We start from the raw sequence: 27,256 nt of genomic DNA on the forward strand, positions 1-27,256 counted from the left end.
CCTCACTGCATCCCCAGAGACTAAGTCCTGAGGCAGGAAGATCGCTGAGTCTGGCCAGGCTGAGCTACACAGTGAGACCCTGTCAAAAAAAAAAAAAAAAAAAGGCTTGAATGAATTTGTCAGCATTGGGAATGTATTTCATTACCCATCTCATACAGCAAATCATCACGGATCCCTTGTATTGGAAATCTTACAGCTATTTTAAAGAACTTCTGGGAATAAAAGGGTAAAGCGACAAAGGAAAGCTTTAGTAATAGTTTCCTTCCATAACACATTCCTTAACTTATTGTAAACCAGAAATTTCCACTGAAGGAGTCTAATACTGAAGCACAAAACTCCTGCTCTAATTTTGGACATTGAAACAGGATTTGTCAAGTGAGAATGGAGTATTAGTTAAGATAACCAGGTTTAGTGAGAAATACAAATCTCTGCTGTTTTCTGTTTTGCTTAAGACAGAACTTGTTCTATAGTTTAAAAAGATTAGATAAGACATGATCAGGAGTTAATATTTTCCATGGTAATCAGAGGGACAGTCTGATCACTCTTGTCATGTGTGCCTTTTGCTTCTTGAGTGTTGGAGAGCAGTGAAGGTTCTGTCTACCCTACAGCATAAAAATAAAAATAAAGAATTCTATCCTCCATTATTTTTGTAGCATAATTTATTTTCAGAAGGAAACTAGTATAGGTAGTTAAAAGTGAGTTAACTTATAAATTAGACAAATCTACTGCAGAGATCTATGTTCACAAAGCTTAAAAACTAAGGTAATTCTTCTCATTACTGGCTCCCCTCTTTTCTGTAGCCCATGTAGGAACTTCTTACCTCTGGGGAGTCCTTGAGATTACTGAACAATAACAATAACCTATGCTGCAATCTTTTTGAATTTTAGTGTCAGAAATTAAATATGTGATTCCCATAACCACTGAAGTTTTGTAGGTTGGTTGTCAATAAGTTACAGAAAGCTTTTCTGGACCACTACTTGTATTTTCTTTGAACAGCATGGCAGGGGAATTGTATCTCCATTAGAGACCTGTGTGTGGAAGACAAATATTGTTATCAAACCTTAAAGTATTCACTTGTGAAACAGTATTTAGAAATAGAACATACTGTAGGACTTACTGAGGAGTCCTTAGACATTCTGTGTTGGTTAGTGGCAAGAATTCTGTGAGTCTTGAGTTAAGGTCATTGATAAAGAACTGCTAAAGGACTGACTGCTATTCCCTTTCTGGGCAGGTAGAATGAAAACATTTTACAAAAGGCTAATTCCTATGTGGCTTTTGAAGATTATTTTATTTCTAGAGGCTATGATAACCTACCTTGGAAACAAAGAGATTGTTAAATGTTGGGAGTAAGCACTAGATGTGAGGGGTAAGCTCACAACACTGGGTGTCTAAGAAATGGAGTGGCCAGAAGCAGGGCAGGGAATGCGGGTGCATTGTGAAGCAAGAACCCTGACCCCTTTGCTGGGATGTGTCCATGTGGGCTGACCGTCTGTGTCCCAGCTATCTGAGGACCGAGGAACTGATGTGCATGGCAGCTCATTTTTGGGGCCAGAGCTGGAGATGGAGGCAAAAGACTGGCTTATCCCCTTCGTGCCAGTATAACTATGGATATGATTTTAAAAACATTCATTGCTTTCAATAACATCTTTTTGATTGCTAAAGTAGCATTTGAACTTTGCAGACCATTTTGAAAGTGGAAAAATATAAAGAAAAAATGGCAACTATTGTTAATATTTTGGTGTTATTTCCCTGGGAAATTATGCTATAGTCTCTGCTTATAATCTTTGCCCCCACTTAATATTATACTTGGTTGTTATTGTTGTTATTATATTTTGAGACAGTTTCATTGCGTAGTTCAGGCTGCTCTTGAGTTCGTATGTAGCCTGGGCTGGCCTGAGACTTGTGGCAACGCTCCTGCTTCCGCCTCCTGAGTGCTGGGATTACAGGTGTGTGCCATCACACCTGGCTATTTTATTATTTTAAAAACCATATAAAGTTTTCTAAGTAGTCCATCTATGACTACATTATTGCTTAGCCACTGATTATTATTTAACATTATCATAAATAAACGTCTTTGCATTAGCGTTTTTAAAACCACGTCTAGTTTTGTTGGTTTTTTTTTTTTTTTTTTTTTTTTTTTTTTTTACTATTTCTAGAAGTGGATTTAATGGGATATGTAGCCATATACATTAAATTTATTCATTTGATCTTTCCACATGTCATGCAGCTACTTTCTCAAAATGCTCTTCTCAATGAAACTTCCTGTTGGCAGTACCTAAGGGTGACTACTCACTGTTTTCTCTGTGCCAAGTGGTATTTATATGCAACCTTTAAGATTGAGTCTTATAGTTAAGTACATTGGTGGATAAATTCATTAACTTTTTTCAATATCAATTTCTTCAACTACAAAAGATGAGTGCCACTATATAGAACCGTAATGAAACTTAAATGAATTAATATACAAGTGATTTGAAGGACTGACATGTTTTCCTTATACTTTCTCCAAAAAGAGTTGAGATATAACCCATATCACACATGGATATTTAAAGCTAATGAAGGGCTGACCAGATAGCTCAGTGGACTAAAGCACCTGCTTAGGCAGATTCAGGGACTAGGCATGGTGGTGTGTGCCTGTAATCCCAGCACTTGGGAGGCAGAAAACAGGAGTATCACTAGGAATCTGATTTATATAATGAGACTGGTAGCTTGTACTAAAAAAAAAAAAAAGCTAATGAAGATAATTAAGGAAGAGTGACTCTAAAGAGGTCTGGCAAAAATGTACACTTCACCCAGCACATGAGAACTGAGCAGCCTGCTGTGAACAATTATGAGAGATCATTTTTAATAAATGCCTTTCAAGTATTCATCTGATCAACATGCTCTTGAGGGAAAAGTGAGTTGGGGGCAGAATACAAAGGGTTTTTAAATCTATTGGTATTAACCTTCCAAATGGAAGCTGACTGCAACTATTATCTGAAATTACTAGGAACATTTTACAGGGTAGCAAAACCTAAGAGTGAAAATTCAGCTAGAGCATGCCGATAGATTTGGCACCTTAATGATCTTAATGATCCTCCGTAGAATCTAGGGTTATAGTAAGCTACATTTCTAATATTTCCCTTTTTTGTTATCAAACCAACTTTCTAGAAAGCATTCACTTTTGTTGTTTTCTAGAAGGCCAATTGTGTTTCCTTGCAAGGACAGGGAGTTCTCTAAGGTGAGCGTTGATGCATCCAGTGCCTGCTAACAGGGCAAAAGCTGATTGAGGAGCTCAGTCAACTCTGGCTGAGTTTATGCAAGATTTGAATTTATGAAGAAGATAGAGTTGTTAAGTTTCAGCTTGGAGATGAGTAAATGAATGCTCAATAGCCATTGACCACCTTGCTCGTTTGAGGCCTGTAGTTGGTACAGAAATGAATTCTCACTGAATCTTGTTGCACATAGCCTAAGAAGGATAGGCACTTAAATCAGAAGTATTAAAGAAGAGATCCTCATAAGGTCCAAATGAAGGAATGAGTGTTCCCAGGAGTGATTGGACATGGGGATGTGCAGAGCAGGAGCGGAAGGCAAAGGGAAGCTGGGAAGGTAATTCATGTGGAGGGGAGGGAGAGCAAAGTACAGATATTTGCAAGTCTGAAATGGAGTCTGAGACTTGCTTGCATTCATGTGACTGCTACTGTAAACATCATAGAAAGCTCCTGCAGTATAGAAGCATCATTGTGGCCAGAAGAGCAGAAAGAGAGGAAACTAGATTAGAGGTTAGAGAGTGAGACAGAGACCGGGCCTGGAGAAGGAGATTCTTTCAGAGTTTTACTCTAAGAAGAAGCAATGAAGGGGAGGTGACTAAGACGGAAGCAGGGTCTAATTGCGTGTCACCCATTCAATTGAAAGTCTGTAGCATAAAGCTGGTCTACAGATGGCAGATGCCTTGTAGCAGAGGACAGGAATCCAGGGGTAATAACAAAACAGCATATAAAGCAAAATCTCCTAGTCTCCCAAACGGTAGAACCTCTTAGATATCAAATGCTGTTATTATCTTTGGCAAGAAGTCCCTGGGATGAGGGGTAAGCCTCTGGCATCCTGTGTTCTTCAGGCTGCACCCCTAAAGTGCTGCTTTCCAGTCCTTAGATTTAAGCAGGGCCCTTTCCTGAGAGGGCTGATTGGCTTGGGGCATAAGGCCACAGATACAGAAGCCAGGCCCTTAAGCTCGAGACCTAGCTTGTCCATTACACAGCTGTGGGACTTAAGTTCCTTTATCTATAAAAGGTGGAAGATGTCATTAGGGGGATCAAATGACATAACACACACAGAACATGACCTGACACATAGTGTGTTATGAAGACCATTAACATAGTCCATGCCCTTGTTGCTATCAGGAGACTATTTTTGGATCTACTGGATGAAAGATAGTTCTCTTTCATGGATTGTACTTACTCAGATTTTGTAAACAGATGTAAAAATACCTAGTTAATAATCCTTTTGTGAGGATATTACAAAATGTACAAGGCATGATGAAAATAGTCAATGTCTAAATTTAAAAAATTATTACAGTGGGAGACACATTACCATTACTCTTCAAAATAGCCTCTTTCACTCTGAACACACTTATTCCATCACTCTTGTCACTTCGTAAAGCATTCTGGGAGTTTCTTTCACCAGATGTGATATAAAATATAGTGAACGCTGGTGTCACGTGCCATCCAAACTGTGACAGTGTGTGCTCATTCACTTTATTCATGGGATCTGCCCTTGTGCAACTGCTGGCTGTTCCTCAAAGTGGGGCCAGGGCTGGCCAAATAGCTCAGTGGATTAAGGTGCCTACAAGCAGGTTCAGGGGCCAGGGGTTCAATCCCCAGGCCTACTGTGCCAGCCCTGCCGCCTAGGGCATGCTGTGATGGTGATTGATACTGAGTGTGGTAGTGCGTGCCTGTAATCCCAGCACTTGGGTGGCTGTGAACAGGAGAATCACTATGAGTCCGATCTAGTAATGAGACCCCGAACACACTGTAGACCCTGCCCTAAAATACAGAAAAAAAAAAAGGGCCAAATGGCCACAAAAGGTAAACTTCTGGCAAGTAAATATCAAGGTATCCATGACAGGGGGCTTTCAGAACTGCTTCAGAAAGTGGCAAGAATGGTGAGGTAAGTGTGCATAAATGAGGGGGAAGCTTTTGAAGAGGCTAAAGGTATGTGTCTTTTACTGTAATAAAATCAAGGGAAAAAAACCTCTTGTCATTTGCTGTAGCTTTTGATCATACTTCAGAAAATACCTGGTGTTGATTAAACACCAGATCATGACTTTTCCCCTCGGACTATTCCTTTCCTACTAACCCAGACATAACGGATCACATCAGTGAGAGGCTGCAAGGGAACCTCTTCCTTCTCTGAAAAATAAAACATATTTCTTAAAGCAGGCACATTCTCCCTAAGTCTTGTTTATAGGAAATATTTTTAAGAGATGTTAGACTATGAGGATATTTTTTGTGGTTTACTACGATTTTAGCCATAAACGAGAATGTTCTTTCTAGCACTGGTTTTTGTTTTGGATGTTGGAGTAACTCTTAGACCTTAAGTGATTGGACAAAGAGTGATGAGGTTGGCCTCAGGAGGATGAGATTTAGGGAGCCAACATCCCAGCAGCCTCATGGAGGGGGGCCGGGGAGTCCCTAAAAGTCATGATGATGTTCTTTAATTTAAGGATCATAAGGCTGTCATTTCACTGCAGCTGTCCAGTATGAAACTCCTAGAAGGGACCCCCAGCTCCACAGAAGTAAGACTTAACTTGGATCTACACTTTCACTTAAGTGAAAAGCAGGTCTGGGGAGGGGTGTGTGTGTGTGTGTGTGTGTGTGTGTGTGTGTGTGTGTGTCCTTTTGAAGGACTATGGGTACTTTGAAGATATACATACTTCTTGATTGTTTGACCTGTTTTCATAACTGAGTGTTAGTAGGTCAAATAGAGTATCAGGTCTGAGTGTTCTTCCCCTAAAGTCCTGCCTTTCTATGGGACAGGCTCTCTACTGGGATGAATGGTGGTGAGGCCTGGAACCATGATCTGAATCCTGTTTTTCTGAGAGACCATAAATAAGATTTTAAAGGTTCTGCAGAACTTAGCGTCTCCTTAGTAAAATGAGGAGACTGGACAGTATGATCTCTTGGGCTTTCTTCAGGTCTGCACCTGTGTGGTACAATATTACGTACCAAGGCAAAGAAGGGGCCAAGTGTCATTTTCTGCTCATCAATGGTTATAGAGGTCAGGAAGTCATTTTAGCCATTGGCTGAAATACTAGGATATCAAGAAATATGTTTGATTTAAATTTTTTTCTTAGAAGGAGGCAGAGTCATAGATCAGTTGGGATTTGCGGTGGTCTTGTTTCTGAAATGTTTCCACATACGTTGTCTTACTTTCTTCACACAGCATGAAGCATGTGCTCTTAGCTCCCACTTTTCTATGAGTAACACACTAAAGGTGGGTGCCTGCTTGCTCATTTAATCCTAGACCTGGATCTCTTCATTCCTTGTTCAGGGCTGTGTACATGCTTTTGGGTTTCTCAAGCTACGGGACCATAGTTATACCTAAGATGATTTGTAGGGACATGTGGGCATTAAGTATCTCAGGGGTTTATATTTATTTTCACAAATATTGAAGAAATGTACAACTTAATACTTCACACCAGTGAATTAAAAACAAGTATAACAGACCACAAGTTTGTTTTAAAATATGTGAGTCAATTTAGAAGAAAACATTTACTGACTATAGTGATGGAACTCAGTTCTGACAAAATTCCTGAAGGTGACACACAGATGACCATGTCATCTCTATCAGGGAGACTGAGCACCTGTGGAGCACTTTGCCTTCTGTGTTGGTTGTTTTATAATCATTCTGTCTAATTCATATGATGACCCCATCAATTTGCTACACACAGCCCAACCTAAAGTGTTCAGGATAGCTCTGCCTGTTCCTTTCCTGTCTGCTGCTAATTATTTTTCTTCTTTCCTCACTTGGGGATAAAATATTACCTGAGCCACCTCTCTGCTGAAGATGCTCAGGTAATATTCCAGGTTACCTCGGCTGTCCTTCTCCCTATGCAAGGTCAGCCTTTCTAGTGCTGCCTCTATGTACTGAATACTCTGCTTCTCAAGTGTGGGTGACATCATACTGTGATTAAAATTTACCTTTATAGAGTATAGTTTTACTCTTACACACTTAGTTGATTTTGTATGTTTTTCCCTCCATGTTTTACATTTGCCCTTCAGACTGTTGTGAAGCTCTGGTGTCATAGCCAATTGGAGACAATGTCCATCTTGCCTCTTCAATTGTTCCTGAATCAAATTCAATGGTTAGGTTCATTGTTGGCCTTATGGGGAAATTTGATTTGCTTTCACGACCAATTCAGTTTGTGACCAGAATTCTGGAAAATATTAAATTCTTGAACTGAGGTTCCTCTGTACTTTAAACATTAGCTCTAAAGTACATGTGAAAACACTCTACTGTAAACCACTCCCTATGTGTTCGCCTGTATATAATTTTTTTACCTTTTGCTTTGGGACATTGTCTCCATTTGGACCTAGGATGTGGCTTGAGAGTATAGTTACTCTTAAACTGCTTTTCTGGTGCACCCAAAGGTAGGCACAACCATGCTTCATGAAGCTCTGATTAGAGCTTCTTGGATGAGTTGACTGTAGATTATGGTTGACTATCTTTTCTCCCTGGTATCAGTAACTATTAATTGAATATTTATTGTGCACTGACTGGCATGTCCTTGTATTAATTTAATTGAATTTTTCCAGATATCCATGTGCACAGTTGCCTATTTTTCTTATCTCTACAAAAGGAAACAGTCTCACAAAAGACTCCACTGAAGGTCAGCCAGAAAATAAATGCCAGAGTTAATATCTGAAGAGGCTCTCTAGCCTCTAGACAGATGCAGATGCTGTCTCTGAACCTCACAGAGGGCCTCCCTCTTGCTTGGGTTGATTTCACATCCCTAATGAGTAGTTGAGTCACTTCACATTCACTCTCCACAGCGCTGTGAGGGTCCTGAATGTGGAGTGGGAGTCCTGCCTTCCCCTCCCCACTGAGCTCATTGCTTCTTGCTCTGCTCAGGTCTAGCAGGAGGCTGAAGATGTTGGGAGGTTGCTCTGAGGTGGAAGAAGCCACTCAGATGGATAGCGAAGGGCAGTTCACAGAGTGAGCTGTGGTTTTAATATTTCTTCTGGCTTTTTTCCCCAGTTTTTTTTTCTGTCAAAGAAGTGCAGGGGGCTTCTTCTGTTAGATGACTTTGATTCAATTCAGCGGTTGGATTTGAGCTGGTCTTGGGCCATCGCCCTCCCCTCCAAGCTCTGAGAAGACACAAGGGTTAGATGGCAGTGGTTGCCTGTCTGGACTTTCCTTTCCAGCTGGTTGTTGTCCGTAGGTTCCCTGTGGTAATGCCTTGCCAGAGTTTTGCTATTGTACTATGTGTGTTTGCTCTGCATGAGAGAGAAACAATAGTTTTGAGGAGAACTGGCTCACATTCCTCTCTAGATGACAGTGGACATAACACGTCCTCCTCCAGGTATGTGATTGGCTTCATCAGAAGCCAGTCTTCCAGTTTTAAAGGAAAATGTCTACTCTAAGACAAGAGAAATAAAGAGTTTTGTGCACCGTGATATACTCATTGTACCCTAATATCAAAAAGAATCTTTCCAAACATTTTTTTAAACCACCAAAATATTAAACTGGGCTCCTGATCAGATAGCTGGCCCTTGTTTCCAGTGCAGGAAGGGCTCCTGTGTGCTGACTGTGGGCAGGCTGTAAGTAAATGCCTTTACAACGTGAAGCCTATTGATTTTTTTTAAAGGTTTTCCTAGTCACTAAATCTCAATACCTTGGCAATCTGACATATGAAAGTTTATTTCTCACTCATACAAATCCAATCAGGAGGAGGAAGAGTCCACTCAGGTGGGTCCATGGCTGATGGAAGTTCTGTCATTTTCCTGTTTTGTTAACTAGCTGGATCCCAATTGGGCACTGAAATCAATCCAGAAGACAAGGGATGGGGGAGGGGGGGAAAGGGAAGGGGATAGAGAGGGAGGAAGGGAGGGAGAGAGACAGAGAGGGAGAGAGAGCGAGGGGGGAGAGGGGGGAGAGAGAGTATGAATTGGAGGACCACACAGAGGGTCATTTTATGGGCCAGATCTAAAATGGCATCTGTGAGTAGAGTGACACTGGCTCAAATGCACTCATATGACCACACCTTACTTCAAGGGAGACTGGAAATTGTAGTCCAAATGTGTGTCAAGGAAGAGGAATGGGCATGATGAACATCTGACTAGTTGCAGCTTCCATGCTGTAGTTGGAGCATGGCCAAGGTAGCACTAAGGTGATTTGGTTAGTTCCTGTAACAGAGAGGCCATAGCATGCCTTAGTCGTGGTGCCATTTCTTTCCTCCATTACAAGCTTGACCTGCTGACTGGCCTTTCCAGAGGCATGCATGGGTCATTATCTTTTGGCTTCTCTACTTGGATCTCAATTTTCCTATTTCACTGAGAAGCCTGATGATACTTCAGAAAGCTGTCTGTGGTGATCTGATACCAGCATGGCAGGGACATGGGACACTGAGGAAGCAAACAGCCTTTCCCTGTTAGTCTACAGACAGTCTCAGCTCTTGTTTCCAATTTCTCAAGGCTTACCCCATTGCCCTAATAATTACTTCGGGCTGGACAAGGCTTTGTGCACCTCATGCCACCTTCCTCTTCCTGCAGTTGTGAGACAGAGTTGCCACAGTGCAGCAGGTCATCCTTTCCATGATGACAGCTCCAGCCCTGGCGCCAGGACAAGGGCTGCTATCTCTTAAGGCAGGATCAGGCATATGGAAACACAGGTCAGATGGCTCTTGTTGACAGCTGGGAAAGGTTGCCAATCTAGTTTGTTATTTTAGAACTGGTAAGCTGCGTTTTTTAGAGGAGCTTCTGAGCCAGGTACGGTGGTGCTCACTGAAGTCCCAGCTACCTGTTGGGCAGTGTGATCTCCTGAGATCAACCTGGATCATCTAGCAAGACCTTGTCTCAAAATAAATAAATAAAGAGGAGTTTCTACAGTAGTGTGTTCATCCACACTATGTTTATTATCCATGTTTTTAAATAATGCACCTACAGGATTCTCGATGACAGGCCAGTCAGCTACTCTGGGCAGCCTGGCTTTGCATGTGGCACCAGTGAGTAAAGCTGCACATCCCCAATGAGGCTCTGCATTCCTCCTGTGATCGCTACCCTCAGTCAAGACACTACACAATTTTGTGTGGAAGAGTAAAGAATTTGGGGAATAATTGGCAAGAAAATTAGAATTTGTGCTTGAGGAGCCTTGTTTTTTTGTTTTTGATTTTTGCCTTGCATTATTAAAAATATCTCCCAATTGAAATACTTCATTAAAAAAGTCAAAATCCAAGTGCATTTTTTTAAGTTTAAGATTCATATTTAATTTGATTATAGCAATGAACACTGAGTATGAAGCAAGCTGTCCAAAATGACTGTTCAATTATTTACTTACCTCTGGGGCTCAAGAGTTGTAAGGCGGCATAAGCACTTCATGAACAAGATGTGTTAGAAAGACTGTCTCCTCATCTCCAAGCTTAGTAATTTAGAAGAAGTGACTAATCAAACACCCGTTGCTTGTTGAACAACATTTTAAAAGCTTAAAACTGTTTGGAATATTTTTCATTACAGATGGTCATTTATCCAAAAGAAATGACAGATAAGTTTAACTGTGCTTTTAAAGTATTTTAGTTAATATCCAATGAAGGCAATATTCAGAATTAAGAAAAAAAGGAAAATATATTTAAATTTAAGGACACTCCTTTACTACCATAATATTGAAATAATTTCTAGCAAACACACTAGAAAATTAAGTGTAATTCATTGAAGAGGTTTGTCATGTGGCCATGACTTCCTGCCCTGAATAATCTTAGGGCCTTTTCAAGGAAGATAAGACTATGATACTGTGGTATTGGTAGGGTATTAAAATGTGAATAATGTGAATGGACATTGTATGGAAACGTAGGTGGAAATATGGAGCCATTGTGGGTTGCAGAGAGACAGAGAAGGGTGAGGAAAATGCACACAATGCATCTTTCTAACTGGACTTCCACAGGAATAAGAAAGTACAAGCCAAAGGAGAGACAGGTAGGGAGGATGAGGGGAAGGATGGGGTCTGTGGTGGCCACGAGCAAAGTCGGCCTCTTTCCAGGCTAAGAGTTTGCTAACCCACCAAGTTGCTATTAACTGAGTTAAAGTTCACGAGGAAGAGTATTGTAATACTTCTAAATGTAGATAATATTCACAATTAGTCTTCATTCATCTGACATTGTCACCCAAATGATTTTACCCAATACCTGAGACTTTTTAAGTGTGAAGGCTTTATTTTAACTTTTTACACTTGAAGGAACATTTGACAAATCTAGTTTATCGTATTAAATGTCAACCGTTATGCTATGTTAAAATGTCTTCAGGGACAATCAAGGAATATACAATGATTTGCTTGAAGAATCAAAAGCCTACTTAAAAAAGTGTTTTTGGCTTCTGCCTACCCCACCTACTATTCTTTCTGTATCTCACTTGCAAAAAGTTTTTCTTGCTGCTGTCAGTATGCCTGATTCTGATAGCTCTTTTCATCCAACTTGCTATCTTTACTCAGGTGAAGAGCGGAAAATAAGAAAATCAGTCTTGCTCAAAATATAACCAAGAAAGATCATTTGGTTAGAATGAGTTACTCTCTCAAGAGGTATGAAGTACGGGCTTTGTGATATCTTATGTGTTCGCTTTTTGATTCTTGGTTGTGTTCTACCTAGCAAGGCTGCTAAAAAGAAGAGCTCTGAAAATTTAGTGGTTATTGTATTTGAACTAAGCCTCAAATCCATTAGGAGAAATAGCAGGGGCTGAAATTGCTCTAAGTTGATGTTTATCTTGCGATAATCCTTAGAGGTTTGGGGAAAGCAAATGATGTAGACAGTTTTTCAAAATGTTGATGGGATTCCCGCATTTTAGATCTCGTAAATTCCTGGGCCAACAAGAACACTCCAATGCACGTTAGCAGAGGGACCTATTCATTTGTCTTCCCCAGCAGCATGCTGGCCTTTCAGCAGACCACTTCAACAGTGTTGACTGGAACTTTGGTCCATGATTCAACATTTATAAAACCACACACAGAAATGGTATTTCCAGAGCGGGTCTGGTGTATTTGGGGTTATAAAACCTAAAACTGATTTACCTTATTTAGTTTTATGGATGCAACACTGTTTTCCACATTTTCTCCCAGAGGTGAAAAAAAAAGCTAAGAATTAAAAAAACACTTGAATCACTAGAATATTGTTGGGCAAGGGTGTAAGCCTAGATGCACCTCTGGCCTCCGGAGCTTTTGGTTTTGGAAACTTGCATGTCATCCCAGTCCTTGCAATAGCAAACTGCCTAGTAACTATTGCCAACTTATCTAGATTTAGGTTTTTTTTTGTATGTCTGCAAAGCAAATGAACTGAATCAGTGCATTTCTATGGTTTCTTTTCCTCTGCAATTTTTTAGATTAGTCTTCAGTGTGCAGAAGATGACAAAGTGCTCTGGATGGAACAATCCCAGTGAGACCTCCCCACCAGTGTAGTGCTCACAAAATTAAAATGACACAGTTAAAGATTTACTTTTATGTCTGCGATTTTCCTTTTGTTGCTGCTCTGCGTTCCACCTCCTGGTCCTGCCTCTGACAAGTTCCAGACCCTGTAAGGATAAGGTGTGGAAGAAGATGAGTGAGAATGTGAAGACAGGAACTGCAGATCTAAGGCTTTCTTTGCAGTTTCCAACCCTGCTTTTCCTGGACACTCAAGGAGTGATGGAAGTATTTTTTGCTTAATGAAGAACAAGTGACCTCATTAAGACAATCACTTTAGAAAGGAGAAAGTCACATTTAAAAGCCACTCGCATCCATTGTGTAGACAAGCAGCTTGTAGCTCTGAAGTCCCTGAAAACTGTTAATTACTTTGTTTTGTCTGTCGCAGTCTGCCACACCCAGCTGCACATGCTGCGTACTGCCTAACACCAGGCACATTCCACATCGATTAGTCTGGATGGCAATCCTAGGAGATGTACAAAGCAGCGACTTCGATAGCATTTCGAGTATTCTACCAATTGCCATTTATTTATTTTGTGCTAAGTACATGGAATACGATATATTTTTAAAAATTCATGATGGCTATATTTGGTGATATGGTGAGATATACTATTTAGAGGAAGAAACTTGGACTTGGATAGCTCTCGAGTAACTCATTACTGTGGAGTAGGGATGGGATTTGAACCTGTGTCTCCCTGATCTCAAGCACCATGCTCTTTCTAGCATATTCTACTCCTCTCTGGGAGAGTCCTGAGTCAGGCCAGTACACACCAAAATAAAGAGGGACTGGGCCCTCAGCACCCTTGAAGCATAACTGAGACACTGCTTTTACATGCAAATCTAAAGCCAAAGTAATGGGTCTGAGGTCTCCCCTCCCACCTTTTGTATCCTCCCCACCAAACTCTTGTCTGTAGCACTCTGTGCTACAACAGCTGCATTTTGGAATCTTTCTGGTTACATGGCACATTTTGTACATCCTGTCCGCTTGGCTTTTTCTTTGCCTTAGCTTTAGATTACAGGTTTCATTTCTACATCTTTGGGGAACTTTTGCAGAAAGAACAAGAAAGTAAGGCCTCCAGTGGAGAGGAACATTTTTAACTATCAAAGCTATGCTCAAAAATGCTTTCTGGTTACAAGTGTGGGCTAGTGGGGGACAAATGCAGACCAGCAGTGAAACCCTAGGGGCTGGCCCCATGTGAGACCAGAGAGAGACCTGGAGATCTAGACCCCCACAAGTATGCCCTGTTTTCTCTAAAGCAAGACTATAACGCATCTATTTATAACACATCAGCCCAGACATGGGGGTGTACTCATGCCTGTAGTTCTAGTACTTAGGAGACAGAGGTAGGAGGATTGCTGCGAGTTTGAAGTCAAAAGTGAGTTCAATGCCAGTCTGAACTGCATAGTGAGACCCAATCACCAAAAGACAAAAATAAAAATAAGTATAACAAATCATACATTGAGGACCAGTTATTTATTGCTATCATAGAAGATGGTATAACATGTAAGCAGTAGAGTAAAGAAAAAAGATACCTTAAGGGGACAGGGAGAAGAGCTGAGCCTGGCTTAACATAGGGGAATTTGTCTCGTGTTCTAATCCTCTGCACTGTAACATTTTGGTCTCACAGTTTCCTACTGAGACTGTCTCATTATATTCCCAGAAAAAAAATGTGATCTAGAGGAGGTGAGGAGGTTTACATAGAAAAATGCTCATGCACAGTAGAGGGAGGCTGTAATGGTTGACACATTGTGTCAATTTAAGATTAGAAGATTAACTAATTGATTCAGCTGGGCCCAGGGTCCTTGCTTTGTTAACTTCTTGAGACTGTGTAAGAGGAGGGCTTGGATATGGTGTGGGCAGGTAGCCTGAACACAATGTAAGGGAGGAAAAGAAGTTTGATTCTCCCCCCCTTTTGCTTTTGCTGCTTTTTCTGTCTTCTGCCACCATGAGCTGATGCCCTCTTCCATGTGCCAACCTGCCTTGGATCCAGCTGATTATGGACTGAAAGCTCCACAAATGATGAGCTAAGCAAACCTTTCCTTCCTTAACTTTGGGTATCAAATACTTTGTCTTAGCAATGAGCGAAAAATGGGCAAGACAGAATTTGGTACCAGAGAAGTGAGGTCATTGCTCTGACTATATCTGATTATACAGTTCAAGAGTCTTTGGGGGTGGGAGTGAGTCTTTGGGAATGGCTTGTGGGAAGGTTTGGAAATGTGCCAGAAAGAGTAGAGTGTGAATGTCTCAGGCTATTCTGTATGGGAGGTTCTGGTCAGAGCTCAGAAGACCAGAAGGCTGATAGAAATCCTGCCAGTAGCGTTTGGGTGTGGGAAGTTGCTGCTGGGAAGAACTGCATTGGATGTTGGACTACAGATGATGTGCGTTATGGTTCAGCAAAAAGTTCATCTGCATTTTGCTCATGTCCAGAGACTTTGTCTGAAACTCAGATTAAGGGCCATAGACTAAGCTGGTAAAAGAAATTTCAGGGCAATCTAGTGTTTAGGAGGTGTTGTGGCTATTGTTGGGAGCTTTTAGCCGAGCTATGTTGAGAATCAAGACCAAAGAGCCCAGCAAGATGATTTAAATTGAGACTTTGACCAGAAAGGAAGCTTCGGTAAAGCTGTAAACTGTGAAGACAGAGTTGGCGAAATCTCAATCCTTGATCCTAATTGTTTTTAAGATATCTTTTCTTACCTTTTTACTAGCTGCAATGGCATCTTCAAGATCTAAAACTCTCTTCACTTCACTCAAAAGGTTTTGCAAGCTTGTGATTGAGATTTTAAGTTCATCTATATCTCTTTGGCTCTGCTTCATGAGATCTATTTCTTTCCTGCATTGCTCATTCAAGCAATCTGTTGTTTTTCTAATCTCCTCTTTTTTTTTTTTACTGGTGTCTTCTTGAGAAGCAGTTATTAATTCTTTTACTACAGAGATTATTTCTGATCTGATCTCCTCTATATATTTCTGCATTTGATTCTTTACTTTAGATGCTATTAATTCAGAGATTTCCTTTTTTTATTTCAGAGGTTATTTCTGATCTGGGTGTCTCTATACCTTTCTGCGGTTGTTTCTTTACTTCAGACACTATTGATTCAGACATTTCAGCTGTGTGATTCCCAATATGTTCTGTGCTAGTGTCCTCTGCATTTGTTCTGGGTGGCTTGGGGCCTGAGATTGTATTTTTCTCCTTCTCTTTGTCATTTTTGTATAGCACTGTCCTCTGATCTTTGGTGTAGAGCTTTGGTGCAACACTTGCTGGTCCTGGGCTTGGGCTGGGTCTGGAGGGGTGGAGGGTCCCCGAGAGTGTGGCAGAAGGTCTCACTCATGAGGCCGTCCTGGGTTTGGCCCAGGGAGGTTCAGCAGGCACAGGGGAGTGTGGATGCTCTCCCACACACTCACCAGCCCTGGGCTTGGGCTGGCTCCGGAGAAGTCTCAATCCTTGAGAAGGAACAGGAGGACAGAAAAGATGGCCTGAGGACATCACAAAAAGCAACAAGTCACCACACCTTGTACGGCTAAAGACTTTGCTTTGAGGTTAAAGTCACAGAGCACTATATTCCATAATGGTGGCAGCATAGAAAATTTGTTCCTCAGAATTGGATTTAGAGTGCCCAGTGATCCAGATACTCATCCCCCATAGCTGAGAAGAAAGCCTGCCTCCTGCTCTAGCTGGCAACAGACCTTGGCATCATCTATGTGGTGCTGGTTTTAGATGCATGCAGAATGCAAGAATATGAGGGTTAAGGTGGCTTCCACTCTGATTTCAGAAGGATTAAGAGGTCAGGCACTGTGCCCCTGAGAGGACAGTGTGTGAAGCTGTGAATGTAAAGCCAAAGGTGCAGTGGACACCCCAGAAATTTGGAATGTATATCATCTAAGGAAAATTGCAAGAAAGGTGCAAAGCCAACCCCAAGACAGAAGCCATGGGAGCTGCAACCACTGGAAGTGCCATAGGGGTGAAGTCACTCAAGCTCTTTGGAGCCCACAATGTGCCACAGATGACTTCAGATTCTGGATGTGGAACTACAGGATTTAATGTTTGCCCTGCTGAAGTTTGGACTTGTTTTGATCCCAATCTTTGGTATCCCTTGTTTGTAACTTTTGGAATGCATTGAATGTTTGAAGTGTTTAACTTTGTTTTTATTTGTACAGAGGCTTACAGCTAAAAATTTACCTTACATCTCAGAAGAGAAGTAGAACTTGGACTTTTCAGCAATGCTAAAACTGTTAGAACTTTGGAGATTTTTAAAGGTGGATTAAATGCCCTTCGTCCAAACGGATGTGCGTGAGTCTTTGGGGTGGCTAGGGGCAGAGTGTTATGGTTCTAATGCAATGTAATGTTAATAGATTTAATACTGGTTCTTAAAGATTGTTAAACTTATGCTATACTTTTTAAGTTGTGAAATAATAAGTATGTCTTTGTATCTGGAAACTGGTTTAAAGAAATTTGTCTGGTTGCCAAGTTGACAAGGGGTGGATTGTAATAGTTGATACATTGTGCCAGCTTGAGAAGTTTAGAAGGTTAACTAAGTGACTCAGCAGGGGGCCAGTGTCCTTACTTTGTAAACATCATAGTGTAAGCAGTAGACCTGCACCCCTCTTGTTCTTACTGCTTTTGCTGTCTTCTGCAGCCTTGAACTGTCGCCCTGAGCCATGCTGCCTTGTCTTGGAGCCAGTTGATTATGGACTGAAATCTCTACAGACTTTCCTCCCTTAATTTTGAGGGTTTGGTATTTTGTCTCAGTAATGAGAGAAAAGAAAGCAGGGTAAAGTTGTTCAAGTTTGGACTTTCTTCTTGATTGCAAGCTTCTGAAGGAGCTGTTCTGCCCCTGACACTCTGTCTTAGTTACTTTTCTCATTGCTGAGACAAAATACTCAACGCCCAAATAAAGAGGTAGAAGACAGCAAAGTGACAAGGAACTTTACTAGCATCTTTCTGCCCCTCTTATCTTATCTGGGCTACTTAGGGTGGGTAGCATTCATACATTTAATTCCTAGTGCCCTTGATCCTAGCATTGCATCATGAATCAATTCCAGTGTCACACACTCTAGAAAAAGAACCACTTCTAAAAAGCTTCACCTATGACTTACATGAGACTTGGGGGCCAGGCAGCAAGGCACAAGCCAGAGCAGACCTTTGCCTTTCCTGCCAACTGTTATTTTCCTGCATGTTTGCTCCTCCTCAGATATGGTTTGGGATGTCTTCTCCCTGCTCACCTTTAACCTGCCTCATATTGCATTGCTTTGTAATCTTCACAGGTCTCTCATCTCCTCTACCAAAGGGCAACTTCAAGAACAAAAGCAAGTATTTTATTCATTGTGCTTTGTTGAGGGGACATAGACACACTTCACTGCAATTTCAGGGCAGCTCTGACAAAAGCAAGGAAAAGACCAGGGAAGAGTCCAGCTTCATCATTCCCAGAGGATGAACACAGATATCTCCTGGCATCATCTGCATAGCACCATTAAGCAGATGGATGAAAAACAGCAGGAAGACAAAGTTCCCATAAATAATCAGTATAAGGAAATATGGGCTGAACTGTGGCTGGTGCCCTTGGTCCAGTCTCACTTGGGTGGTCCAGCATGCCTCTAGTCTAGCCCCACAGTGGAAGCCTGGCCCCATCCTGCTGGCCCCACAAGCTCCAGCATCAGCTTTCAGGTCCAGCCAAGATCATTTTTATATGTCTGGAACACGCCCCCAAATCTAGGATACTGTGCTCAACAAGTGAATCTTTAGCCAAGAAAAATATAGAACTATGCTATAAATGTGTTTGAATATTACAAAAATAGCAGTCTCATAAAGTTAATAACTTAGACAACTAGCTATTTAATTAATGGAATCAAATCTTGCCATTAAAAAATTAGACAAATACTGACATTTTCATCCTTCTCTGCTCTCTTGGGTTGGACTCCATATTCAAGGGACAGAGAAGCAGAGGCCACCCAGGAGACGACTTCGATCCCACGTTGCAAGGACAGCTTCCTAAGCTCACCTCTGGCCCTTCCTGCTGCCTCACCCTCCACTTTCAGAGCTCCCAAGTGGATATGCCTAGCAGCTACTGTGAGCCATGGAATCACACACAAGACTTTGCGTGGGAACTCAAGTTTGTCCTAAACTCCCTCTTGCTGTACGGTTCCTTTTCTGGATTTTCATGCCTTTTGTTTACTTCTTCCTGGAAGCTCAGGGCTTTGGCTAGTAGGGCGGAAATAGAAATAGATTGATACAGAGAAATGTAGGAGTTTCAAGCTTAAAATTAAAGCAAATAAACCATAAAGCCTATGAAACATTGATTATACACAAAATATGCTAATTATTATGGAAGTTACAAGGTATATTAGTTATAGGCCTCCCTCATGGAGATTATAATCTAGACAGGGAGTACATACTGCAAGTACATACTTGCAGAAGCAGGACACTAATACTCTCAGTCTATTAGGGACACCTCTTTCCCAAAGTAGGTCCAAGAACCCCTGATGGGCAAGGAGATAAATTTAGTGAGTTCACAGATGGGCATTAACACATAAGAAGGATAGTACATTACCATTTTAATTTCTTTTTCAGTTCTATTATTTAAAAAAGAAAGATTCAAGAGGCCAAGGAGATAGTTCAGTAATCTAAGTGCCTGACTGGCAAGCGCAAGGACCCAGATTCAATCCCTGGTACCTCATGCTGTGCCAGCCTTGTGCCTAGCTGGCCACCAAACCTGGGTGTGGGTGTGCACACCTATAATCCCAGCACTGGGGAGGCTGAGGCAGGAGGATCACTATGAGTCTTAGCTGTGTAGTGTGATCCTATACCAAATAAATAAATAAAATATTTGAAAAAAAATTAAAGTTCCACATCTGTGCTAAAATATGTAAATATCTCCAATGCACAGTCTAGCACCTTTTTTGGTTTTTGTTTCCTTCTTGTGATACTAGTATTGAACCTAGGGCCTTGCACAAGCTAGAAAACACCCTATCTGTGAGATACCTCTCCAGCTCTTTAAAAAATTTTTGTTTTGAAAGATGATCCCACAAAAGTGTCCATCCTGACCTCAGACTTGGTAACTCCCTGCCTCAGCCTCTAGAGAAACTGGGTTACAGGCATGCACTCCCAGCTCTGGGAATGATGCCAGGATTTGTTCCCTTACTACATGTGCTGTTGAGGGTATTGTAACAAGTCCTCCTGTTGGAACAGTTTAAGCAACAAATATTTATTTCTGGAGATTCTGGAGGTCAGCAGCCTGGCAGCAGGGTGAGGACCTTCTTCCTGATGTTCAGACTGCTGCCATGTTGCAGTGTCTTCCCGAAGAGAGACGAAAGCCAGCGAGCTACTCCTGGCCCACCAAGGCAGTCCTGGGGCTCTGCTCTCTGCCCTCATCACGCCCCGAACCAACACTTACTACTACGAGCTCATTGGAGGATTTGAATGAATAAATGGGAGGCTGCCACTCTTAGTGGGTAAAACACTAAATAAATTCACTTAGATAAAAAAGGGAATTTAATTCCAAATAGTAAATAAATTATGACATCCGAGATACAAAAGCATGGCAAAAACCCCAAGAGGTGTGCAAATGTTTATGAAACAGTACAGAAGAGCTGAGTGAATGCTGTAGTCCTGAATTTTAAGTGAAAGTTCAAAGGACTGTGCGCTGGGCGCTGAATGGTAAGGGAAGAGTTCTGGAGGAAGTGCGCTGCAGGAGGTAAGCACACAAGCAAGGGGCTGTCGGGGAAGCCAGGAGAGCGAAGGCATGAGGGCTGGAGGGGCAGTGGAGGTCTGTTGGGCCAACGCAAGAAACAGTCTGTGGATGTGGACTTCTGGTTGGAGAAGAGCCACAGATGGAATCACCTGTGAAAAGACCCTGTGCCCCCTAGCATTTCATGTTGACATACTTGTCGATTCACATGTATAATACATCTACCCTATACCCAGCTTCCCCATGTAATGGACCATTTCCCTCAAATGTTGATACAACTATGATTCAATAGCACAGTCAAGAAATTTGTAATGGTATGAGATATTCCTTAGATTTTAGGGAATTTATAACACTTATCTGTGCATGTGTGTATATTTGTTTCTATGCAGTTTTATCCTGTGTATGGTATATATTGGTGTGACCACTGCCAAAAGCAAGACACAACACTTCTGCCACAAGAATCCTTCATCTTCTTTTTCATTCCACAGTCACTTTTCTCCTTTTTCCCTTATTATATCCCCTGGGAGCTACTAATCTGTTATTTATTTCTATTATGTTATCCATTCAAGAATGTTACATAAGCCTGATACCATCCCATACTACTGTCATCCCAGCACTCTGGAAGGATGAGCAGGAGGATCCTAGTTCCAGCCCGGCTTGGACAACTGGGAAACGTAGTAAGACTCTGTCCAAAATAAAATAACGAGGCTGGGGAGACAGCTCAGCTGTCTATGTGCCTGCCTGGGAAGTGTAAGGACCTGGGTTCAATCTCTGGTACTGTGTGCTGTGCCAGCCCTGGAACCCAGGTGTACCTTGCCAGCCCCAAAATTGGGCATGGTGGTGTATGTCTGTAATTCCAGTACTGAGGAGGCTGAGACAGAAGGATCACTATGAGTCCAAGCTGCATAGTGAGACCTTGTACCAAATAAATAATTAAATGAATAAATAGATTTTTAAAATTTAAAATAAAATAATGAAAAATTACAAAAGTCCTAAAGACATAGCTCAATGCTCAGGCCCTGATTCAATCCCAGTACTGAGAAAAAGAGAGCACTATACAGATGAAATATATATAACCGTGGAGTATTGTCTTAGAGTTTACTCATCATTAAGTTCTATCCAAGGGGTTACCCTTATCAGTAGTTTTTCTTTTAAAAAACCCCTAGTGGTCTTCTATTGGATGGATACACCATCATTTAGATGTTCACCTTTTGTAAAAGATTTGAATAGTGTCTGATTTTGTGCTATTATAGATAATGAAGCTATGTGTGCATGTTTTTGTGTAAATATCATTTTTAAGTTCTTTGGAATAAAAATCAAATTGTGCAATTGGCATAGAATGTGTGTGAGAACTTCAGTCTTATAAGAAACTGTCTGGGGATATAGCTCAGTGGCATAAGTCCTGCCTGGCAAGCACAAGGTCCTGAGTTTGATCCCTGGTGCTGCAAAAAGAAAAAAGAAAAAGGAAAAAAAAGAAAGAAAGAAAGAAAGAAAGAAAGAAAGAAAGAAAGAAAGAAAGAAAGAAAGAAAGTGCCATACTCTAGTTTTCTAGAGCAACTGTGCCATTGCACATTACCAGCAGCAATTGGACAGTGAGCAAGCTCCCCTGACTCGTCAGCATTTGCTGCCGCCCTGCTGCTATTTCAGCAGTCCTTAGAGTTGAGTATGCATTTAATTTGCATTTCTCTGTTGGCTAAGGATATTTTCAGGTGTCTAATGCCATTTGTATATCTTTAATAGTGAAATATCTGTAGATCTTTTTTCCTCATGAAGTTGAGTTTTTTTTATTTTTTATTTTTTGGTGGAACTGGGGATTGAACTCAGGACCTTGCGCTTACCAGGCAAGCACTTATTCTACTGAGCCATCTCTCCAGCCCGTGAAGTTGAGTTTTAAGGGTTCTTTATGTATTTTAAAAATACTGTATGTGATTTACAAATATTTTCTCTCATTCTATAGTTTGTTGATTTTCCTTTTCACAAGGTCTTTCATAGAATAAAGCATTTAATGTTCTGGTATCAGCTCTATTTAAATTTCCTCTTATGGACTGTGCTTATGATGCGAAGTCTAAGAATTTGTTCTTTAGCTCAAAATTCTGAAGATTGTCTTCAGGCTTTTCTATATATTTTATAGTTTTACATTTTACTTTTTGATTCATGATAAATGTTGAGGTAATCTTTGTATAACCATAGAGTTTAAGTCAATAATTTACTTATTTTTGTGTTTTGTTTTGCTATTTATAGGAATCTGTTCCAGCACATGATTTGTTGAAATCCTTCTCCTTCCTCTGTCAGCTTGCTCTTGTACTTTTATAAAAAATCAGCTGATCTTATTTTTGTGGGACTTTTGCCTTTCACAACCACCTTGTTAATTTTTCCTATCAAGTGACAGCAACATGTGAAAAAGAAAAAGGTTACTGGAATTTTCACCAAGTCAACTATATCATGAGTAGAAACTATCATTTGATTATAAAATAATGCAGTAAGTCAGAGCAGCCTTATTACACACTCATAAATCACCCCTGGCCTATGGTCTCTAAGAAAACAGGGGACTGGGCTCAGTGCCTACCAAAATATTTCCTTTCACCTAAATAGAAAGATATGGGAAAGTGCCCATAGTTTTCCCTGGGGCTGATGCGTAGTTGCATGCATTTAACTCTGGGAAGTTTAAACAGACTCCACCAGGCTCCTTTTGCCTGGCAGAGACCCGGGGCCAACGGCTCTGCCTGGAATTTAAGGGCCTACTCAGAGACAAAAATATAGTAAGGGGGACCTGAAGGAAACAAGCAGATCCCTTTTAAGAACACCCTGAAGGCAAATAACCCCAGCTAATTGAGCCAGTCTTCGTGTGAAGTGCTTGAAACCAGCTTTGTCTCCTCCTCGGGTTTGGAAACATGCATCTCTATAAACCTGCCTGCGCAGCCATTACCAGCCCGAAGCTGGGTCTGCCGAAATCCAGTGAATCGGCTCTAAAATGTAGACTGCATCCAACAATGACCAAGACTCAACCTCAGGCCACCTGCTGGCCTGTTAGGCCAAGTGAAACTGCAGAAAGAAAATATCTGGAGAAGTTTTTACGTGTCCATGGAATTTCATTGCAGGAAACCACCAAGGCACAGACAGGCATGGTGTACAGGTATGGTGGATCACGGCAGCATCCGGCTCGCTAGAGCACTAAAATCAGAGGTCGTTGTTATTTAAAAAGGTTTGAGATAGAAAACAAATGTTATAAGAAGAAAATAAACTTGGCAAACTTTCCTTTTAGGTGCTTTATCTTCTGAGCTTTAAGTTCTCTTTGCTCAGAGGATTGCACAAAAGATGATCAAGCTTTGCTGTTGAAAGTCCTAATTATGGCTGCCAGGAGAAACCTCTCTGGCCCTGAGTAGGTAGGCGAGTTAGCAGGCAAAGATCCAGGGCGTACCGTGTTCTCAAGGCAGTTTGTATGTTGAGGAGAACTTTTTTAAATGCTTTCTGGAATTCAAGACTGATTTTCTTCTAAACCTGAACCTGCTAATGGCTTAGGAGTAGTTCAAGTTCTTAAAATGACAGCACTTTCTATCAGAGTAGCCCAAGATAAATTACTGTTTGGTGTGCTAAATTTTCCGGGACCATTATTTATTCTGTATAAGACTAAAAAAAGGAGGGGATTTTTTTTCCCTAGTATGAGGTTGGGTGTGTAAAGTTTGTGAGTTCTGAAATGGGAAGTACTGTGCTTTTTCAGAGTTACCGTCCCCGCGTTCTGTAGGATGTGCCCATGCTCAGCTAAGGAACCCAGTAGCATCACAAGAGATGCTGCCTTCATGCACACCTAGAGGCTGAGTAAAAACCATTCAGCAGGACAAGGAAGCTGAAAACAGAAAAAATAGTTTAATATTAGGCTAGTTGTCCTAGCTGAAGTCAAAAATTCTCCATCACAGGACAAGATTATATCTGCAAGTACAAGATGTTCCTAATGACTTCATTTTTCCATAATATAGAGGTCTATTTTAGTATACTAGCCACTGCTCTAATTTATTAGCTAATTTTATTAATGAAGCAATTTGCAATGACATGACTGCTCTCTGGAGAGCAAAATACTTTGCAGACTCTTTATGTAATAAAGGGCTCATATGGAAGAGCAGTGAGCTCTTATATATTCACAGGGAGCCCGGGTCAGCCTACCCCATCGCACTGCAGAAGCACAAGCAGAAGAGTCAGACCACCCTTCCAAAAAACTTTAGCTTCACACATGGGGCTGGAGGAGGTACTGCTATCCCTCTGCCTGACTCTGTGGGCTGCAGGCAGGAGCCTTCTTCTCCCTCTAGTCCTTCGCGTGCTCTCACTCTCTTCCTCCCCCTTTCTCTGGCCCTAGTGTAGTTACAGTGGTGGTGTGTGAACACTGAACAGGTGAGGGAGAAGATGCACTCCGATAGTAAAAACCTAACAAAGCAAAAACTCTCCATGTCTTCATCTCAGGGAGGTGGTACTACCGTGGACAATCTTATAAGCCTGCAGAGGTAAACCTCTTCTCTCAAATGTGGAAGTTCGAATGTTGCTTCTACATCTTATGCTGAGTGACAGTGGTCAGACATAAACACAATTCAAAAGGGCGCTTTTTAAAGGATTATGGAGCACACAAATGCTTTCTTCAAACAAAAGAAAGCAAAGCTGCTTCAGTTCAAAGTTGGGCCTGGAGTCCATCTGCTTGTGGGGTGAAGAGGCAGTCAGCCTGTACCCTGGGCTGAGATGCTTTTGTGGATTGCCTGAGCCCTGTAGCTGGGGAGTACATACGGGTCTGAGATCTCTCTTCATAGCCCTCTGTGAGCAGACTGCTATGGCAATGCCAGGTCCTACTCATGGACAGGCTCAGGGGCAAGCACCGGTGTGGCTTGATCGCATTCTAGTGAGAAGTGGGACTTAGGAAAGTGTTGTTCTTTAATCAGAGATGTAAGAGACAAAAGTTAAATTGGTAATTCATCCCAAGAAATAATCTAGGCTTTGGATTATAGTGCAATGAACTTGCTGTGCCCTCAAACAGCTTACTGCTAATATTCCTTGAGTGTCTCCTCCCCCAGTGTCCACAGCACCGGGGCTCTTTTTTTTTCTTCTTCAGTTTAGGTTTTGACCTTCATTTCTTATGCATGTAGTTGGGAGAAGGTAACTTTCATATTCTCCTTTATTCTGACTGGTTGTGTTATGAGGCCTCTGTTCAAGCTTGTCTTTTTCTGTTTCTTCCTTTTGAAGGATAGTATTTCATGTGTTGCAGACAGAGAATGAATTTTGGAGTTGAGCAGACCAGTGTTGAAATCTCAGCTGTGCTGGTGTTAGAACTCTGACACTGATGCAGCTGTGACGGAGAACACCCCCCACCCAGTAGGCACTCACCAGATGAAGGCTAGCTCCCATCTATTCTAGAGATTTCATCTACCCCTGTAAGGATATGTGTGGGGGAGATAAAAGTCCCTCACTTGAAACATACTAATTGATAAGATTATTCTAGCAAGAAAAATAAACAATGAACCAATTTGATGTTCTGCACAATCTGTGTAGGTCTTCATGCTAAGCTTTTGAATTCTGAGGTCTGGAAGAGCTGGATAAGCTGTTTTCTTTTCCTAATTTGGTCAAATGCCATTGCAGCCGAGTACCAGCTGCTTGGGTCCCTTGATGATCCGTGAGAGAGCATTATGTTGTGTTTCTATGGAGACTGGTTTTATTTCTAACTGAGGTTGACCAGGAGAGGGAAAGAAATCAGCAGATATGCAAACACATGTATCAGCCGAAAAGGAATGAGAGGAAAATGTTTGAGAATGGTGTAAAATGTGCCAATGTAGTACAGAGAACCTTCTGTTGGCTTAGAATTTTTGGCAAAAATAGAAATTTTAAAATTCACTTTTTTAGTGACTAAAACACAGCTACCCAAGAAGGTTTTTAGTCATTTTAAAGAGGCTGAAGTTGATTATCTTTATTCCCTAGCCCTGAACTCAAGCAGACAGTAAGTATGCACCCGAGTTAGGGTTAAGGTATACTCAGGGGTAGTTTAATGAAGCACAAAAAACATCTGGGCTTAAGATGCAGAAAACATCTAGTTCTGAAGCACTTTTGCAATACTAACATTGCCAAGAGGAACATAAACATATGTAAAATGAAGCCCTAATCTAGAGGTCAGAAAGCTTTCCCTATGAAAGGCTAGACAGATAATATTCTAGGATCATGGGCCACTTTTGTGTTTGTCATAGCCTCTAGACTCTGCTATTGTATGGTGACAGCAGCCATTGGCCATATGGGATCAGTGGACGGGCTGTGTTCCAATGTACCTATTTATGAACACCAAACTTTGAATTTTGTATAACTTTTGCAAGTTGTAGATCTTCCATTTTTTCTTTCTAAATCATTGAAAAATGTAAAAACCATTCTTATCTGTGGGCCAGCTGAAAATCAGTTGGATTTGACCAGTGGGTTATCATGTATTGATTCTGGTCTAGAAAACAAAGCTCTAAGTGGCTTTATGTTTATCTTTAAACCTCCTTGTTTTCAGGGGCATTTAAGGAGCCAAATGCATGTAATTCATGAAGATAAAAATAAATGAAAAAGATGAAGAAAAAAAATGAGGCCAAAAAAGACTAAAAGAACAGGGAGACAGAATTGGGAGAGGGAAGGGACTGTGGCCGAGCCAGTGTAGGTGTAAGAGTTTCACCTGGACTTGACCCTGCCGTTTCCCAGCAGTGCTGACTTAGAGAGTTATAATAAGCCCATTGCCCTGGACAGGGCCCTTGTGGCAGAGCTGAGCCAACTGCGCAGCAGTAGTGTACCTCTGCGTGCACTGGAGCTGGGACGGGGGTGGGACAGGGAGACTGGGGCTCTGGGGATGCTCCTGCGGTTGGCTTGTCTTTGTGTAATGCAGGACACCCCGAAGGACATCCTGTAAGCAAACACAGCTTGTAGCTTGCTGGGCCCTTTTCTGTGGAGC

The 27,256-nt window shown here is 41.4% G+C and overlaps 1 protein-coding gene across 2 annotated transcripts in view; it reads left to right on the forward strand.

The window, feature by feature from the left end:
• Kcnab1 (potassium voltage-gated channel subfamily A member regulatory beta subunit 1) overlaps positions 1–27,256 on the forward strand; it is a 539,706-nt gene that overhangs the window by 2,642 nt on the left and 509,808 nt on the right. Inside the window, exon 1 of one of the 2 annotated variants that reach the window (XM_004639824.2) lies at positions 23,005–23,446. The exons of the other annotated variant lie outside the window; for it this stretch is intronic. Coding sequence (XP_004639881.1) covers positions 23,205–23,446 — 242 coding nt within the window. The 5' untranslated portion in view covers positions 23,005–23,204. Of the gene's footprint in view, positions 1–23,004; positions 23,447–27,256 lie in introns of those variants that run through there. 2 annotated transcript variants of the gene reach the window in all.

This window comes from Octodon degus, unplaced genomic scaffold, assembly GCF_000260255.1.
Source record: "Octodon degus isolate 3935 unplaced genomic scaffold, OctDeg1.0 scaffold00115, whole genome shotgun sequence".
In the NCBI taxonomy this organism is placed as follows: domain Eukaryota; kingdom Metazoa; phylum Chordata; class Mammalia; order Rodentia; family Octodontidae; genus Octodon; species Octodon degus.